The sequence below is a fragment of the Chiroxiphia lanceolata genome, chromosome 6, assembly GCF_009829145.1.
Source record: "Chiroxiphia lanceolata isolate bChiLan1 chromosome 6, bChiLan1.pri, whole genome shotgun sequence".
Lineage (NCBI taxonomy): Eukaryota > Metazoa > Chordata > Aves > Passeriformes > Pipridae > Chiroxiphia > Chiroxiphia lanceolata.
In genome coordinates, this window is record NC_045642.1 from 17,539,125 (window position 1) to 17,557,716 (window position 18,592).

Below are 18,592 nucleotides of genomic sequence, written 5' to 3' on the forward strand. Positions count from 1 at the left end.
TCCAAAATGCTGTTTTGCAGTCTCAGGAAAAAATTGCTCTTAATAACACTACACACCCTGCTTCCATATGATATCCATTATTGCTTAACAGGAAAATTCATAGGTTGCGATGAGTATACATCTCTGCTTGTTATTTACATTCTCATAAGATCTCTCCTTGCTGGTATTGTCATAAATTTATACTTGAAAAATTATGGAATTAAATAAAAAATGTCCATAAATATAGTTGTTCTGTCAGTCTAGAAATATCATAGAAACATATGGATTGGAAAAGACTCTTAAGATCGAGTGCAACCAGCACTGCCAAGTCCACCACTAAACGATGTCCCTAAGTGCCACATCTGCATGTCTTTAGATACCTCCAGGGATGGTGACTCAACCACTTCCCTGGGCAGCCTGTTGCAATGCTTTACAGCTCTTTCAGTGCAGAAATTTTTAACATCCAATCTCAAGTTCCCCCATGTAACTTGAGGCCATTTCCTCATGTCCCCTATCCCTTGTTACTTGGGAGAAGAGGCAGACCCCCACCTTGCTACAACCTCCTTTCAGATAGTTGTGCAGAGTGATAAGGTGCCCCAAGTCTCCTTGTCTCCAGGCTAAACTTCCCAGCTCCCTCAACCGCACCTCGTAAGACTTGTGCTCCAGACCCTTCACCAGGTTTGTTGCCCTCTCTGGACTTACTCCACCACCTTAATGTCTTTCTTGCAGTGAGGGGTCCAAAACTAAACGCAGGATTTGAGGTGCACTCTCACCAATGCCCAGTACAGATGGACGATCACTGCCTTAGTGTCAAAGTACAAGTAGTCAACATCCACAACCTTTCCCTCATCCACTAAGTGGGTCACCTGCTCATAGAGGGAGATCAGGTTGGGCAAACAGCACATGCCTTCCCTAAACCTATACTAGCTGGGCCTGATCCCTAGGTTGTCCCGTATGTGTCGCATGATGGCATTCAAGGGGATCTGTTCCATAATCTTCCTTAGCACCAAGGTCAGGCTGACAGGCCTGTAGTTCACCAGATCCTCCTTCTGGCCTTTATTGTAGGTGGGCATCACATTTGCCAGCCTCCAGAGAACTGGGACCTCACTGGTTAGCCAGGACTGCTGACAAATGATTGCAAGTGGCTCAGTGAGCACTTCCACCAGCTCCGTCAGTACCCTTGGATGGACCCCACAAGCATAGGTTTGTGTGTTTTTAAGTGATGTAACAGGTCACTAATGATTTTACTTTTCATTGTACTGGCTTCATTCTGCTTCTGTCCCTATCTTGCAGCTCAGGGGAATATGTACCATTCGTAAAAGTTGAAAATGAAAGAACTTAAAGCTGAAGAAATTCGAGAGAAGAGCACTGTATTGAAATTCAGGAGACAGGATGAAACCATCTTAAATGTAACAGATTTTAATGAGAAACTAGGTATGCTGCTATTGCTTGAACGTTTTTCAAAAGATTCACTTACCATACTTGCCCATTTTCATGGACAACTTCTCCAAAAGGTATGGGAGATCCTCTGTAGTAGCAGGGGCATTCAGTAGCAGGCACACATTTGCCACTCTCATCCATGTAAGTTCCATTTACGCAGGTGCAGCCGTCAACTGGGACAAACTTAATGCTGCATGTGACATCAGGCTCACTCAGAGACCGACAAGTGGGTGGACAGGAAGAGATGGTATAGCTGTAGCTTAGGGATTTGGGACATGAGGTGGTGTATTTTGCTTGAGAGAGGAAAATAAAATAGCTTGTTAATTCTAGATGGTGAATTCTCATGGGAAAAAACCCAACATAGGCAGTAGAAATAACATGTAAACAACACTGTGCATGTCTGCTTATGTTGTATCTTTCATGTAAATGTATTTCTGAATACTTCCAGAGTTAGATCTGAAAAGCTACTGTCCATGTGGAGTAACTGATGCCTGCAAAGAAGAAAATAATTTTTCAAATGAAGGTTCAGAAAGTTCAGAAATCTCCATTTGGTGTTGCCATTCATTGCCAAGACTCCTAAACTCCTTGAAGTATGAGACAAGATGTCTCCCTGAATGTCTTCTGGTGTGCTGAAAACAGACACGCTGGATGAGCAGAACCTTGCATGCAGCTTCAAAGACCTCTCATTTGCAAGTGGTATTATAAGTACTGTTATTCTAATATGTCACATTTTCTCTACAATAACTTTTGACAAAGCTGTTGTGCAACTCAAAGTTCAGAAACAGGTGGAGGCACTTTCATAACAGCAGTCCCTTTCCCAGTCAAGCTATGTCTCCCATCTGTTCTTATTCACTCTTGCTAGCAACCGATTGATTCTAAGGGGACAGCAGAGAATCACTTCCAGGAGTGCACTTAACAAAATTCCTTCCTCAACAGTTACTAATTTGTCTAGAAATGAGTAGAAAATAATCTCTGATCAGCAGTTTTTATTGATATGTGTTCTCAGGAAATGGGGTAGTTAAGAGTACTTACTGCAGACATCAGTCCTCCATCCCTGCAGCTGGATTCCTTTTGCAGCACAAGCTCTCACATAGGAAGACAGGGCTGCACACAAACAGTCCTCACTATTTTCACAGTTACATGTGTCAAACATGCAGTTCTAAGAATGGAGAGAAAAATAAAGTCTTGGCACTGCTAATATGATCAATCTAAAAGAAACAATGAACATTATCTTTCTGGTCTTACTCCCTAATCCTTCTTCAGATATGCTTACTCATAGACCCCAGTAACATAGCTTTTATCACTGTCTAGTCTTTGTCTAAGTTTCCTGGCAGGAGAGAATGCAGGTAATGGAAGTTCAGTTCGTGTCTACAGTTATTACTAGGAAATAGTGGTCTTCAAGTCTGTTATACATTTAACAGCTTCATGGTCCTCTAAAACACATTAATGGATATGCTGCACAATAGCATACAAAGCTCTATTCACAGCATGCAGTTCAGACACATCCTTTCACTGGTGTCTGTACCTGGATGACTTCTAATGAGAAGAAAGATTTGCAACATATTGATAACAGAATTATGACTATTAGGTAATGGGCATTCTGTGCCAAGTGGCTATTAATGAGATACCAGGCTGATGAGATGACAATTCACTGACACGCAAACAAGCATTTGACATGCGTTTACATAGGCTTTCTGCTATAGGAGTAAAACCTTCCAGGAGTAAATACCCGCCTTTTCATTTGCAAACAGGTCAGGATCTTGAAGCCAAGACTGACAATTGAAATAAGGTAATGTTACAACACAAACAGAAACACATGTTGAAAGAAGGAAGTGCTGCAGTACAGAAATTAAGATATAGGCATTGCATAAGACATGTCTGGAACAGTCCTTTTCTGGTAGCTAGTTGTAATGATTCCATTTCTATTGTTTCTAAAGGGAAAAACAATCTAACAAAGTACCGTGTGGTAAACAGCGGGATTCACTGCATAGTGGCAATCAGCAAAAGGTCCTGTGCTGTTAGTTAGCAGTCCACACCAATACTGAGCGTATTTTTCTGTGAAAAGAAGAAACAATACAAATGCACATTACTCTTTGTATTTCATTAGTCACAAAGCCACAGTGCCCCAGTCTATGAAGCCAGTTCTGACACTTTGTTAAATTTCTCCTTCTCTGTCTTTTTTTTTTCACTCAGCTTGTGGTCTAAGGTTCCTATAACCAAAGAAGAGGACTTGCTGAAGGGGATGAATAAAAGGTTTGACCTTACAGTTTTCTTCAGCTGTGTTTCTCTGACTCTTCCTTTATTTTGTTACTTATCTTCAGTGCTTTCATTTTTGAATATTTGTTTCTGATTTCAGATGCATGTTTTTACCAAATATGTAAATCTTTATTTTTTATCTTTGCTTTCCAACTGATGTGTTTTCCTCAGGGATGAGCAAACAGAAGAAAAAAGCAAACTAGAAAAAATTCTAAGAAGCACGCACCATTATCAATGCTGAGTGCACAAGGGTTCTCAAAACTCTGCTGGATATTGGGGCATGAAGCCTGAGTTTTCCATGTATTAGCAAATGCTGTTGCTGTTCCTTCAATTATTCCACTTATGACCTTGAAGTCATCAGTTTGGATATTATTGAAGTTTCCACAGAGACCTGTTGAAAAGCAGTGAGAAGTTTATACTGCTCATATTACACAAAAGGCATTAATCAAGATGTTCTTATATTTCATTCACTTACCACAAGTCTGATCTTTGAAAATAGGATCCAGTCGCACAAACACTTGCATTATAGGTATGAACTGGATTTCAAGGTGGACCCCAAAGTTTGTCTGCATGATCATGAAGAATGATGAAGGTCTGAACATGGTGACATTAGCTACACATGAAAAACAAAATGATCACTCTCAGGATGAGGTCAAATGCTGAAAACCTGACACTGTTCTTCTTGAATTTCTATCACAATTGTTGCAAATTCTGAGGTGAAATAAACCCAATCTTAATGAAAATTAATCAGAAATATAAATCAAAATTTATTGTTCAAAATCTACTTGCAGCTACCAAGTTATTAGCTTTATTTCCTTCCAGAACATAAGCCGTTAGAGATTACTACTTCAAAGAGAATAAGTAGAAAAAACTGTATGGCACTGAGAGTTAAAAAGAATATTTCTGTTTCTAAGCTTGTACAGAATACATTGGAGCCCTCACTCTGCTGGAGCGGGAAAATAAGGAGATCTGGGGGTCAGAGATATCGCATGGAATCATTAGTTACTGAAACGAAGCAAAATTCAAATTTCTTTCTAAGCAAGTGTGAGCACAGGGGTAGTAGTTAAAAAAAAGAGGTAAGAGAGGTAAAAAGATGTCTTCTGCATTCAATTTTGGGCAGTAAGAAGGAAGCAAACCTGAGAGTGATCAAATCAGGAGATTGTAAATGCTGTTTACTACTATTTAAACTCTTGCCTATGCTTGTACTGTCTCTCATTTCTTTATGACACCAAACATTTCACTTTATTTCAAAAGCACTTGTATCATTCACTGCTGTAGAGAAAAAAAATACCTGCTGACATGGGCAGCTGGGTGTAGATTGAGTTCACAAACACACTACGATCAGGTCTGACCTCAATGACCTATTAAGGAAGGGGAAAAATGGCAACTGTGTGAATCAGACTGGTTTGGGTTGGGAAGGACCTTTAAAGATCTTCTAGTTCTAACCTCCCTGTTATGGGCAGGGACACCTTCCATTACATCAGGTTGCTCAAAGCCCCATCCAACCTAGTCTTGAATACTTCCACGGATGGGACATCCACAACTTCCCTGGGAAACCTGTGCCAGTTTTTCACCATCCCTGTGAGGAATTTCTTCCTTATATCTAATTAAACCTGCCCTTTTTCAGTTTGAAGCCACTCCCAAAAAATCACAAAGTGATTGTTCTGTGTGCCCTAGTAAGAAGTCCCTCTCCAGCTTTCTTGTAGGCCCCTTTTAGGGACTGGAAGGTGCTCTAAGATCTCCCCAGAGCCTTCTCCTCCCCAGGCTGAACAACTCAGCTCTCTCAGCCTGTCCTCCTAGGAGATGGTCTCCAGCCCTCTGATTGTCTTTGTGGCCCTCCTCTGGACCCGTTACAACACATCCATGTTCTTCTGGGGCTGGGAGCCCCAGAGCTGGATGCACCACCCCAGATGGGGTCTCACCATAGTGGAGTCAAGGGGCAGATCACCTTCCTTGACCTGGTGGCCACACTGCTTTTAATGCAGCCCAGGCCGGCTTTCTGGGCTGCCAACCATGTGTGAAGAATAACTATAATCCAAAGAGTAATAATGGTGATATTAAACAGATATTCAATAAAAAGGGTAGGTCTTTGTGATTTCACCTCCTCCCTGTTTCTACCTTGTACCCTTTACTAATTTTCCCTGCTGCAAAAGAATAACTTTTAAAGTGACTTTCTCAGTTTTTTAGGGGATTGCATCATCTTGTTTTCTTTGAACACATCTTAGTTATGAATTACATCCCTTACTGTTGTAATTGTAGTTACTAACCTTAAAACTCATGGGGTTTTTTCTATCTAATTAGGAGAGAAAATAGCTTTTTTCTGCTTTGTGAGTACAATGTGTTTCTTAATGAAATTCCACAAAGCCAGATTTATGGCTGATCTGATTTTCATAACAAAATCAGTTTCTTTTCACTTGACTAAAATTAATACGTAGTCATCATATATGTTGAACATTTACAAAGAAATGCAGCTCCCTGACTGATTACCACCTAGTTACTTTTCTCTCCATATTTTTAATATGCTTATTTTGCATTCTTACAGTTTGTCCTTTGTTCATGTTGAGGGTCACTGTCTTTAAGCATGTCTCAGTGTCTGTTAGGCCACATTTGTGTAGGTCTACCAAGATGGTGAATGTTTCATCTTTACAGTCCTGAAAAAAAATACCAGCAGTTATTTCATGAAAGTCTAATTACAGTAGCTTTCCCTGTAAAAACTTCTCTCAACTCTGAGAAAATATTTCTGTTTCTGAAGAAGATACACGCTCTCACAAATCCCTGACCCTCTTTGGCTGAAGATTCAATTTTGCCCTGTTGTAATGACTAGGAACAAGAAAACTATCTGTATTTTATTGATTATATCCATAAGGATATCAAGATGGTTATCTGTATTCATATTTGGTGTTTTTATTCATGCCAACTTCTGATGTTTGATTCAATTCTACTGTAACTCTCATCCTTCTGTAGCCACTATCTATACTAGACAAAAATTTCAGATAAAACATGTCTCAGGTGAACAGTAACATGCAACATTTTATTTCATTTTACTGAATTGTGCAGGTGAGGAAAAAGGAAAGCAAAAAACAAATGGAAAAAGCCCCTAAAAGATCAAAATATTTCACACAGGCCTGTAATTAAATATTTTAATTATCATTAACTTCTAATTTTTCTACTTCCTTTAAAAATGTTCAAAACCAAAATTAAATGTATCAGGTAACTTGAACTGATTTTCTCTATTTGAACTTCACAGAAATGAAACAAATTTTGGTTTAAAATCTTAATTTTTTTAAGAACTGTTGGTGTAATTTTTCAGAGTGATACCACCTGGCCAAATGCCATATAATAGAGTAACATGACAAAAATTATGCAACTCAGTAAGAAAGCTGGATTAATCATACTGAAGAATGTATACTAAGCAAATTCTTTAAAAAGACGATTACTTCAATTACTGTATCACAGAACTGGAAATTTTCCAGTGAACACTGTATATAGTTGCATGACATCCTACTAGTTAAATGATGATTGTCATTTGAATGGCAGCATAGTAAACATCTGGCTAAGTGGCAGATAATTTAATGTCTGCATGTCAAAAGTGCTAAGTTGCAGAAGTGTTGATTGAGATCACGTTTTCTTTCTATAAGTGTATGAGGCTTTATGAGCTACTAATGTCTGAGTCCCACCTTAGAAAGGACGTAGGTGCAGTCTCCGTGGTGATCATAACGTTTTTTATCATATGTGGAAATGTGTGAACCTCCCTCTACTGAACATGTTCCTGGGCATGACATGTCTTGGCAGCTCCACTGGCCTCCATTGCAGGTACTGGAAGAATAAAGTTAGCTGAAATCAGTAACAGTGGCCCAGAGTAACAGTGGTGTTAGGTTCAGCTGGTTTGCTATTGCTTTTCCCTTCAGGCTGTAGTTTGAAGCATAGTGAATCTAGACTTAAGACTTTCCAAAACATTGTGAACTTGTGATGGAATGACTCTGGTAACCCTTCTCCTTGCTTATTTAATTGTTTTCTATCTTTGGACAGGTGAACTCTCCAAAACAGGTATGGGATAAATAATTGTTTGGGTTTTTTCAGCTAACATAAGCACAATGACAAATTGAAGTATATTTTGTGGTTTTTTTTGTTTTGTTTTCTTTTTTTAATATATAATTGTATCATAAACTGATAAATAAGGAAATGTAATTTCACATTTACTCCTGATGCAGGTCGTGTCTGTCTTCTAAGGTGATGTGATAGTGCATAGGTACAGGATTAATAATTGTGAAATGGAGGTTATATTATGTCATCCCTTGCTTTCTCCAGAGAAAATAAATATTTGCAAATACATTAATGACTGCAACTTCATTCCTCTTAGAGAAATTCAAATGTTTGAACAAAATAAACAAAGAGGAAGCATTTTAATTGACTGATGAGAAATCTAAACATTGTAAATCCGTGCTTTGATCACCATGAGTTAGAGTGCAAAGCACGTTATGGCCGTTGCTAAGTAAAACAAACAATGTTCTTTAGGGGTATTTTGGAACTGTAGTGGTCAGTTAAATACACATGTCAATTACCAATGATACAATGGCATATAATAAACTATTAAACTCGTTAAATTTATGAGAGGAAATAGTGAGTTAGAAAAGCAACAAAGGTTACCAGGTCTGGCATGGCTCTGAAAAAGAAGCTCCTGTAGCGTAGGTGTTGCCATTGTAAATACAGGAGCACTGCTGTTGGGGAATGCAGCCAGAATTGTTGATGTCATCAAATACAGTCCCTAGATTAAAAAAAAAAAAAAAAAAAAAAAAGACAAAACCTTGATGAATTAAAGAGGCATTTCCTATACACCAGTTTGTTTATTACAAATCCTTAATATCATCTTAGAGGCAGATCTGCAGCTGTTGTGAATGGATATACCAATGCTGAGGACAGCATGACTATGTCAGTTTGCTCAGTGAAGGATTTGGCTTTTGTATTCTTAAATTCCACCTGCTCTGAAAGAGGGACTTGTAGCACAGGTGGCTGGTTGAAAGACTTGTCTTGATCTGTTTGCTGTTCTTTTTTCCTGCTTTCTAAATATTGCACATGTATTGGCAATTAATTCAGGTATCTTTTCTCAGCTGAGACTTGACAAATGCTTTTCACTTGCAGCTGTGAAAAATGCAAATACATGAGATTTAAAGCCCACATGGAACCTGCCCAAATCCTACAGGTAAGCATTGTTCTTTGAGATCAGAGATGTGAGTACTTTAGAACTTGCCTGGGGGGCAGAAACAGCCATCAATACAGTGTTCTTCACAAAACTGAGATCGTTCAGGATTTGTGCATGTATCAGCACAGGGCGAGTTGCACTCCTCGTACTGCATGTTGTAAGGACACTTCTTGGCTGAAATTTAAAAAGGAAGAAAGATTGATGTTTTTTCAGTCAAAAGTATTTCTAGTTCACTATATATGTAAATATATATATCCATTTAAGGTTTCCAGCTAGATAAAAAAGTGCACCAAACTGCAGATTGACTACCAGCTCTCAAAATTTGCAAGTTTAATCACCTAGATCCATATTTTACTGTTGAGATGTGCATTCCATGAGTGCAGAACTGGCTCAGTGACTGGATTTCTAGGGACAGCAAGGTAATGACCCCAGAAAGTCGGCAAGGTCTGTCTGTCTACTGAAGGCTCCCTCCCCACAAACACCTGTATTGCTAGCTAAATGTAAGAATTAATTCCTAAAGCTTTAGCATATTTTCATTTTCTGATACCATCCTCTGGGCAAGTAGTAGCTTACGGGCTTTTGTTTTGGAGCAAATGCAGGTGACAGTATAAACAGCTACCCTGCAATAATCAAGTATGTGTTTAAATCAGTGCAAACTCCTCACTACCAAGCAAGAGGAAATAAATAAGTGCTTAACCAGCTAAACACCTGTGAAGACCCAATCAGTTAATAATTGAGAACAAGAAATGCTGTAGCCACCATGAGAAAAGGAGAGAAATAGGAATACAAGCAAGCAAGCTTGTCTCATTTTTTATTCTTGTTTCTCCTGTATTTGCTTCATTTACTGTCCTATTTAATTAAATTACACTTCAACTTCCATTAGTATCCATGTAAGTGTTTATAGTGTTTAATCCAGTGTGCATTAAAATCCTTAGCTTTTTTTAAGTCTTCATGCTGGAACTTGTACATCAGAATCCTCTGAAGAATAGTCTTGAATGGCCTGTAACTTTTCAGGCATCCTCAGCATCCTTTGAAAGCTTGTTGTTTGTTAGTTACTGAGTATGAAGTAAGGCTGTCTCCAGTGATACTTACAGCACAGTTTTGAGGTTCTCCAGTTCAGGGGCTGCCCACCAGCATGAGCACACTGCCGGGAGTATTCAGCAAAGGTGTCACAAATACATGAGGCGTTTTTAGATTCTTCAGAGCGGCACAAGTCATCTTGGCAAGCTGTAATGTACTCTCTAACATCAACAAGGTCATTACATTCTGCAAATGCAGAGCTGGTCAACGTTTTCTGGCATATGTCATCCTTTGGAGAAAAAAAAAGTAAAGAACATCCAGTAAATGCAAAGAAGCTTTTTTTTTTTTTTATTGTTACTTTATGTAACTATTATTTATTAGATTCTTATAGCCCTCTTTAAATTACTGTCGCCTGATGGCTTTTCCTTTTGACCTGTCTGAAGCTGTAAAAGGGAACAGATAAATTTGAAAGAAAAATACAAGAATAGTAAAAAGATCCTTACAAGATTATCAGAGCAATTAGATGGCAGGGCAGAAGTGGGGTCTTCACAGTGTTCCGTTGGCCCATCCATTTTGTGCATATTTCCAAATTGCAAGGCAGACATCCTAATATCTGTAGAAAAGAAGTTTAATAATGGAGGTTGGGGGGTTTTGTTCAGTGCAACTGCCTGTTATTTTTTTCTTCTCTAAAGAATTTGGCTCAAGACAGGACAAGGCAGTTAGTTCCCTTAAGTCTTTTAATGTGATCATCACCTCTTCCAAAGGAAGCACTGACTCAATTTACCTTGCACAGCACCCTGGAAAAAGTAAACATTAGAAAACAATTCTCAGCCTACTATGTCTAGATGCACTCCAAGATTTTTACTAGAAAAATAACAAACTCTTTCCAGATTATATTGAGTCTATGTAGGGAAGAGAAAAAAAAATCTAAATAGGGATTTGAAAAACAGAGACTGGTGTAAGACAAGGTTTAGGAAAACGCTCAAACTGGGGATTGTTTAAAAAGATAAAGATAAGATCTTACAAAAATTATGCATTTCAGCAGGGAAATGTGGATATACCAATTTTAAGACAGAACTGAAACAAGAAATGTACTGTTTACAAAATTCAATTGCCTTCTGTTTTATTGAATATATTTCTGTATTATTTATCTTATTAGTGAAAATCTCAATCATTTTTATGGAGTTAGCTAATTAGATATACCAAAATGGTGTACAACAATGGCATGCGAGAAATATGCAATGAGTTGTTTGCACCAGTACTATATTTACACTTAAAGTATTAAATCACATGATCTGATCTCTGTACTACATATCTTTAAACAGAGATTGAATCATATGTTCTGAGTAAACAATTTAACAGGATAGGAAAGAGGAATGCTGATGATGTCAGAGATAAAGTAATACAAAACAAAAAAAGCATGTTGGAGACCCTCCAAGCCAATTTTCTTTGTTTAAAAAACTTACTGTTTGAAAAGAACTCATTGTAAACTGGAAGGCCATTGAAGTCCCCGCAAAGTCCACAAGTCTGATTGGCGTATTTCTCATTCAATTCCAGCTAAAATGACGGATAGTAAGTTCATAGAAGTTAGTATAAACATTCTAAAATATATTCAAGACCGCAGAAAAGACTTGCACCTGCTGACTCTAAGTATTTTTTGTCAGATCTGTGGTATTCTATTTAGCAACTTAATTCAAACCTAGAGGATAGAATAAAGAGCTGGCCTGGATTTGACCTCCGAGGTGGAGTCTAAGCTATTGATGCTATTGACACAGACTTCAGTTTTCACTGTAGTATCTATACTGCTCTCAGCCTCTTTCTATTAATTCTTCAGGAAGAAAATCAAATCCTCAGCAAAAATGAAGTCCTAAGAGAGTGAAATCCTGCTAGAAATATATATATTTGAAGGGGTAATTAGGCCCTATAATAATACCAACAGCTAATTATATAATGAAAGTGATTTTTCATCCTATTTTACTCAGACATCTGCTATCCACTAGGTATAAATCCGTGTAATTTTCTTTAGGACTACTTGGATGCAAGCCTGTCTTTACTAGGAAATAATTTCTCAACAGTATGAGAGAAGGTGGCAGTAGTAACCCTCTAAATAGATAGGGACTGGCCTAATCAAAGATTAGCTCTAATCTCTGAAGGTGTAGAGAGGTCCAGGAATAGTTCTTACCAGGATACTGTCAGCTTCATTCCATAATAACACAACACCGATTTTGCTGCCAACTTTCACGTAAATGCCGCTTTTCTCTATCATAATGCCAGATTGACTATATGGCAGCTGTACTCTGGGAAAAGGCAGAAAAAATGCAAGTTAATTTCTGATCCAGATGTTTAATAAGCTTGTGGTATCCAGCGTCTGTAGGATTCTAAAATAATGTCTTTTTTTTTTTTTTTAAGAAAGGCAATTGAAAAATAAGATGATCCAACACTATCAAATATAGATCTAAATTTGGATCAACGTCTCAGGATTTTTCATCCAAATTTTATTTTTGAGGTAATATTTCAAGGAAAGATTGATTTTCCGTGATAGGAATTTATAGCATTTTATTTGTTATGTTGGTAAAATTGTCAGATTTATTGAAGAACACATAATTGTTTCTTCCCAAATACACCAAAGTACTTGGTAAGTTTGAAAAAAAGTCCGAGGTTACCAAACAAGTGTTATGAATAAACTTACCTATTGCTGTCGATCATGACAGCACCCTTTGTTAGTTCAGCAACTACACCTTCAAGCTTCATGGTGATACGGTTGATTGTTGGAGCATTTGCCACCACTTCACGCCTAATCTGGATGTTGAAGTCCTCATAGGGAGCGTTGCAATGGGAGGCAAAAACATAATTACAGAGCCCAGGGAAGTAGAATATGTCTCCATCAAAGGTCTTGAAGTGGAAGTTGCCCCATGTGCTGCATACACGGCCATTGTGAGCAGGATTTGAGGCTGTGAATTAAAACTAGATGTTAAAGAATGACTTAGAATTCCCAGCATTAGCATGGTGAAAATCAGCTTCTCCCAGGCTTCATTTGTATATTGAACAGTTTTTGCCTGCCTACCTCCATTTGTAATTTTCTACCTATCCATTATAATACTTTCTATTATTTCATCCATCACCTTATATCTGTTACTCCTATGCCCCATAAACGGTTATCGTTATGTTCAGTTAGATCTTAATTAGTTACCCACATTTCAACTAAGATGACAGTTTAGTATTATGTTTCTTAATCACCCTGTTTCTCCTCTTAACTATCAATGACTTGCTTTACCAGTGTCTTTCCCCCTTTGTATTAGATTCTCTGTCTATATCCCCTAAAACTGAACATTAGCTGAATACATTCCTTTCCTTTACTTACGTGTTACTATTAGATTTGTCAGCATTGATGGGATGATGTTCAACTTGGCTGAAACTGTGAGAGAAAAAAAAAAGAAAGAAAACAAAAACTAGTACAATAATACCAAAATTTGCAACTAGGATAGACCTAGAAAGGACTAGACAGTTAATATGCCAGATCCAATGAAACAATGTTATGCCTGTTTTATTTTCCACAGGCTATGGGTCAGGTTAAAAGTGCATACTAAAATTCAAACTCAGAATAGTTAAATCATAAGATATTGCTTTCAACTGTGATGATCTGCATTTTCTACATTTTAATTTTGACTCTTTTACAAAACTCTGTGTTGCATTAGGAAGGCAGAAATTCACAGCTCTGCATATTGGAGTGCTTCAGACACACTGAACAATACAAAGGGCTAAGCTGTACAAAATTAGCATCTTATTGGTACAAAAGCGTAGTTGCCTTCTTATTACACCTCCTCTTTCCAAGGAGGGAATAAAAACCTTAATTATCACATTTGCTCTTTGTTTTATATTTTTCTGTTAGGGGGCTGAAAACTCTTTAAATGACAAGAAATTGGTTGTACAGGATAGCCACAAATCATTACATGGTGAAAATCAATGATGATAGACTGACATTTTGATTTCCCAACATCAGCCACTGATTTTACAGCAGACTAAAGTGGTCTCATTTCTTTGTTTATAAGGAACCAAACATCCTGCATATATATTCCACTTTGATTTTTATATATACACGTTCATGCACATATGCATACAGCCTCTGCAAACACACATCTGTTTTCTTAGTTAACTATGATTATACAAATATAACCATATTCCATGTGTGTGTAGCAGTTGGTGTATAATAAATCTACTACTATTCTTAGAGAGAGAGAGACTTGTTAATACATATTTCTCTTTATTTGACGCTACTGGCAATATGCTAAGAAGGTTTTTTTAGGCATTTTTAGTATTTAGTATAGATGTAGTAAATAAGTACAAATATACAGTATAAATAAACATACCGTTTTGTTTTTGTAGAAGACCCCCAGAGAATTTGCCTCCTATTTGACCTCCTGTGAAAAAATTGTAAAAAGCATATTAAGAGTAATGTCCTGTATCTGTCCTGTATCTGAACTCCTAAAGCAAATTATTTAGACCCAAATACATCTCTGTAAAATGAAGGGGAGAGTCAATTATCACATCAGAAAAAATGAAACAGGCTCAAAGATGATGGTTCAAACTCACTTTTCTCTGCAGAAAACCTTACAGCAGTATGCTGTAAGTCTATTTGACCAAGGCTTCTTGCTACCCCGCCTGAGGCAAAGACTTTTGATAGATGACAAACTCTGACCTGAATGCTTTGAAGTCTAGAAAAAGACTGACTCTGACCTTCCAGATTGGTGCTCTAAGCTCTTTTATTTTATGAGTAAATATGGCAGGCATTTTCTGTAAAAGTTGAAGGGCTACAACTTTATTTTGTGAAGGATTGAATACAGTCAGCATGTGATAACTGTGCTTGGAACATATTGACTAACATGTACCTACAGCCTGCCAACTCTAAATCCTCACAGGATTTAAGCGATGAAATTACTAATATCTGAATCCTTATCTGGTTATGTGAATGAGCACTGTAGGTGTCTAGAGAATTTCTCAGCTTGTGTAATTTAGCCCTAAATTAAGCCTTTTTTCTCCTTATACAATGGGTGAGAAGAGTTGCCTGACTTAGAACTGGATCCATAAGAGCCATATCACTGAACTGGAAGTCAAATTTGTGGAAGAGGGGGAAGTGCCATAAACCCCAGTTGCCTTTGGTGCTTACGTTCCTTGCTGAGCATTTTCTCCACTGAAGAACCTCAGCCCATGTACCTCTATGAAAGCTGAACAATTATCTTTGCCTTTAAAAGAATTGGATCAGGAGCACCTTTTTTAAAAAAATTATTTTTCTAATATGACTTCATCAACAATGTAAGCAGATTTAGTGTTTGATCCCAGAGCTGAGGAAGAATGCCTGCTTGAAGGAATTCAAGCCTCCACTCCAAAAGAGGACTCCAAGAGACTTCTGGCTTTGAAAGAGAGGGTTCTGGGCAGCCCCACCATAGCTTGAAGTTGCCGCAGTGTCTGCAGTTTCTTTCAGCTCTAGGCTTTTAATTCTTTTCTCTTTAACTTTATGTGTGACTGCTAGTGATGTACAAAGAAGTAACACAGGACAGAGCTTAACCATTTGCCATTTCTTGATCGTTTTTGTGTATCATAGATAATAGTAGTAAGTAAAGGCATTCATAGCATTATAATTGATACTTATCAGGTGAGAGAAATACCTCTTTAAGTCTTAATAATAGGACAAAGTTTGCTCTCACACAACACATCTCTAAGAATCTCAGCAGGTATAGAATCATAGAGGGTTTGTTTATTCTAGCGTGGGAACCTTTGTAACAGAACAAAACAGTATATACATGTATTTTGGTCTGTTAATTTTTCTCAAGGAAAGGCTTTTGTTTACTTAGCAAACACATAATTCCCAAGGAAATTCTAGCTGCATTGGTTTATTCAGCAATCACACAATGTCACGTTGTTGACTATTATAAAAATAAGTGTCTCTCAGTTGTAAGAATAGTTAAGATAATTTACTATTTGATAATTTAGAAACTAATAATTATTAAGAATATTTGGATGCATCCTGCTAAGCCTATATTCAGCTGCCAATCCACATGTGCAATTATTGTTATGATCAATTTATAGAAGTTAATATAAAGGCAGGCACAAAATGTTTGAGGAGATGGCATGGGATAGGACCAGTGTTCTTTAGTCAGGACATTGGACAATATTTTCAATGGGTGTGATTCAAATAAAGAGGTGTTTGCTGGACACTGTCTAACCATCACTCATTTTTCAAAGCAGCTTAGCAGATTAGCACTGCGCAGGAGAAATAACTTTCTTGTTCAATGAATGGCTGAAGATGCTTTTGACTGACATTGCATAACTCTAAATATAAGTTTATGATCTACATGACTGTTGTATTTTCAAGTACAATACAAATCAACTTGCCAGTATTTTAGCATTTATTGCACAAACTATAAAGCAGCCTAAAATTATACTTGCACTTCTCAATGTTTTGAAAATTATATGCAAGATAAATTTACATAGGCACTCTGCAGATTTAAAAATGTTAGCTGACAGGGCAGAAATTACTGTACATGAATGGGACTGACTTGTCAAGCTTGTACTCATGCAAGTAGTTTCAATTTGAATGATTCCATTGACTTAACAGGATTACCCATGTTAGTAAAAACTTCCAAGACCAGCCCTGATGGATATAATATTGACAGGAGAAAACAAAACCATACAAAATGATGGACCGTATGTGTCAGATAAATCTCCACATCCTGCTCATACTCAATATCTGTGATTTATATATAAATTTAAAGGCACAATTAGTTACTAAAAATCCTTACCATATGAATATTTATTCCTAGTCTCTTTTGCAAAAGAAGTTACAAGAAACCTTGAGGAATCTGGTATTAGCCCCAGGTAGGTGATAAAATACTGGAAAAGATTGACCAGTGGTCTGATCTAGCAACTGGAAAATGCAGTGTTTTAGATTTTAAAACCCCCATAACATTCATAATGAATGCTAATAAAAAATGCAACAGGAATAAAATGCTTTTGTAAGGCATAAGCGATACTGAAAACCTGACATTTTAAGACATGAATAATGGTTCTTTTGGATTTGATCTTCAAGGCTACTTTCCAAACGTAGTTAAATACAGAAGTTTGAGGCAATAATAAATTAACTCAGTCCAGTTAATAGACAGACATTAAATGTTCAATGAAAACATATAAAGAAATCTTGTTTAAATGCCACCATCTGTTAAATGAATCAATGTGTATAGTTGTTTAAAATATATTACTAGATCTAAACAGAGTATTTTTTCTTTTCCCAGTAAAAAAGACAACTTCTTACCTATTTGATGGACAAAGCACAGTGCTAATAGGAAAGCCCATTCTGGTAACGACATCCCCCTGCCAAACCCCATCTTGAGTGGAGTTTGGCACAAGGATGTTGGGTCTAAAGTTGATCAGGACCAGTAGTTCACCTGTGCTTTGTCATTCTTATATAGTAGGTGACTTTGGCTTCAGTCCCAGATTGATTCAGAGAGTGTAGAAAGGTGGGGTTTGGGGGATTTTAGCAAACGAACAGGTAAACAGAGGATGCTCTTCCTTCCTCAGAAACTGGCCAATGGTATTTGCATTTTGGGAGGAGTAAATACATTTACGTACGCATACTTTGTTAAGGTTCATTCTAATAAAGAAACATAACGTGATCGCAAATAAAACACAACTCCTCCTCCACACATAGCAGGTCCTGGAACAAATTGAATTTGGTGTTGCTTTACAGTTACGCAGATGGCATGCAAGTAACAGTTCTAAGTTTTTCAGCACCATAATGGATGCCAGGGATCGTTGGCAAAAACCTCCACCAATTTCTGAAGTCTGAGGAGGTGTGGAGTATTTCATATGTGGGGACGCAGCATTAAGAAGTCACTCTGTGCTTATTGGGGCAGCTAATCTTGTAAAAAGAACAGAATAATAACCTTGAAGGGTCCTGCACTCTCACATGGTCACTCAGAGTGTATGCCATGGAAACCCCTTTGAGTGGCACTGACAGGCACTGGACATCCGAGTAAGGCTGAGCCAGCTTCACCTGTGCTGTATCCTACATTTGTTAGAGATGGGCTTAACCTTGGAATCTGTGTCTCAATTCTCTGTGTCATCTGATGTTACCTTCTCATAGAAAATATCAGGAGTCATTTCAGACAGATAGCCAGCCTTATACCAGCTTCATGGGTCTAAAGAGATTGATTATGACCTGTGATTATGATTGCATTGTTTCAGTATCATTCCCGTTTAATTCCATTCACATCCATAGAGTTAGGAGAATTACAAATTAGAGAAACAGGCAATGAATCAAGCCTATAAGGCTTGCCAGTAAAGGTTTAACAGACTTTTTTTGCTGAATATTGACTTTTTGCAGTTTGACTGTATTATCATTTCAAAGGCAGGAACGAGTGCATACTATGATTAACATGGACAGTATTGCTACTTCATGTCACTTTATGCTTTTTAGCTTGGCATTGAAGATAGGTAGGATGAGTTGCTCTGGGCAGATTTCTATCTCTTTCCAAGGTAATAGACCTTCCTTTAATATAGTAGAAGATGGACAAAAGTATTCAAAGTTAATGAAACCATTATTTTAGAACTGCTAGGTTTGGCAAAACCGATGCACAGTCCAGCACTTGATATACACATAACATTTTCCCTCAGTTCATCTTCAGCTTAGGCCTCCTTCCAGTT

At 37.5% G+C, this 18,592-nt stretch overlaps 1 protein-coding gene across 1 annotated transcript in view; it reads right to left on the bottom strand.

Annotated features, from left to right (window-relative positions):
* The window catches only part of LOC116788053 (mucin-5AC-like), a 41,138-nt gene that overhangs the window by 19,228 nt on the left and 3,318 nt on the right, over positions 1-18,592 (bottom strand). Inside the window, 17 exon segments of the mRNA XM_032690366.1 lie at positions 1,457-1,712; positions 2,452-2,578; positions 3,380-3,474; positions 3,902-4,066; positions 4,151-4,288; positions 4,967-5,036; positions 6,216-6,326; positions 7,353-7,491; positions 8,323-8,440; positions 8,924-9,049; positions 9,968-10,184; positions 10,399-10,508; positions 11,362-11,452; positions 12,078-12,192; positions 12,585-12,846; positions 13,257-13,310; positions 14,263-14,313. Coding sequence (XP_032546257.1) covers positions 1,457-1,712; positions 2,452-2,578; positions 3,380-3,474; positions 3,902-4,066; positions 4,151-4,288; positions 4,967-5,036; positions 6,216-6,326; positions 7,353-7,491; positions 8,323-8,440; positions 8,924-9,049; positions 9,968-10,184; positions 10,399-10,508; positions 11,362-11,452; positions 12,078-12,192; positions 12,585-12,846; positions 13,257-13,310; positions 14,263-14,313 — 2,245 coding nt within the window.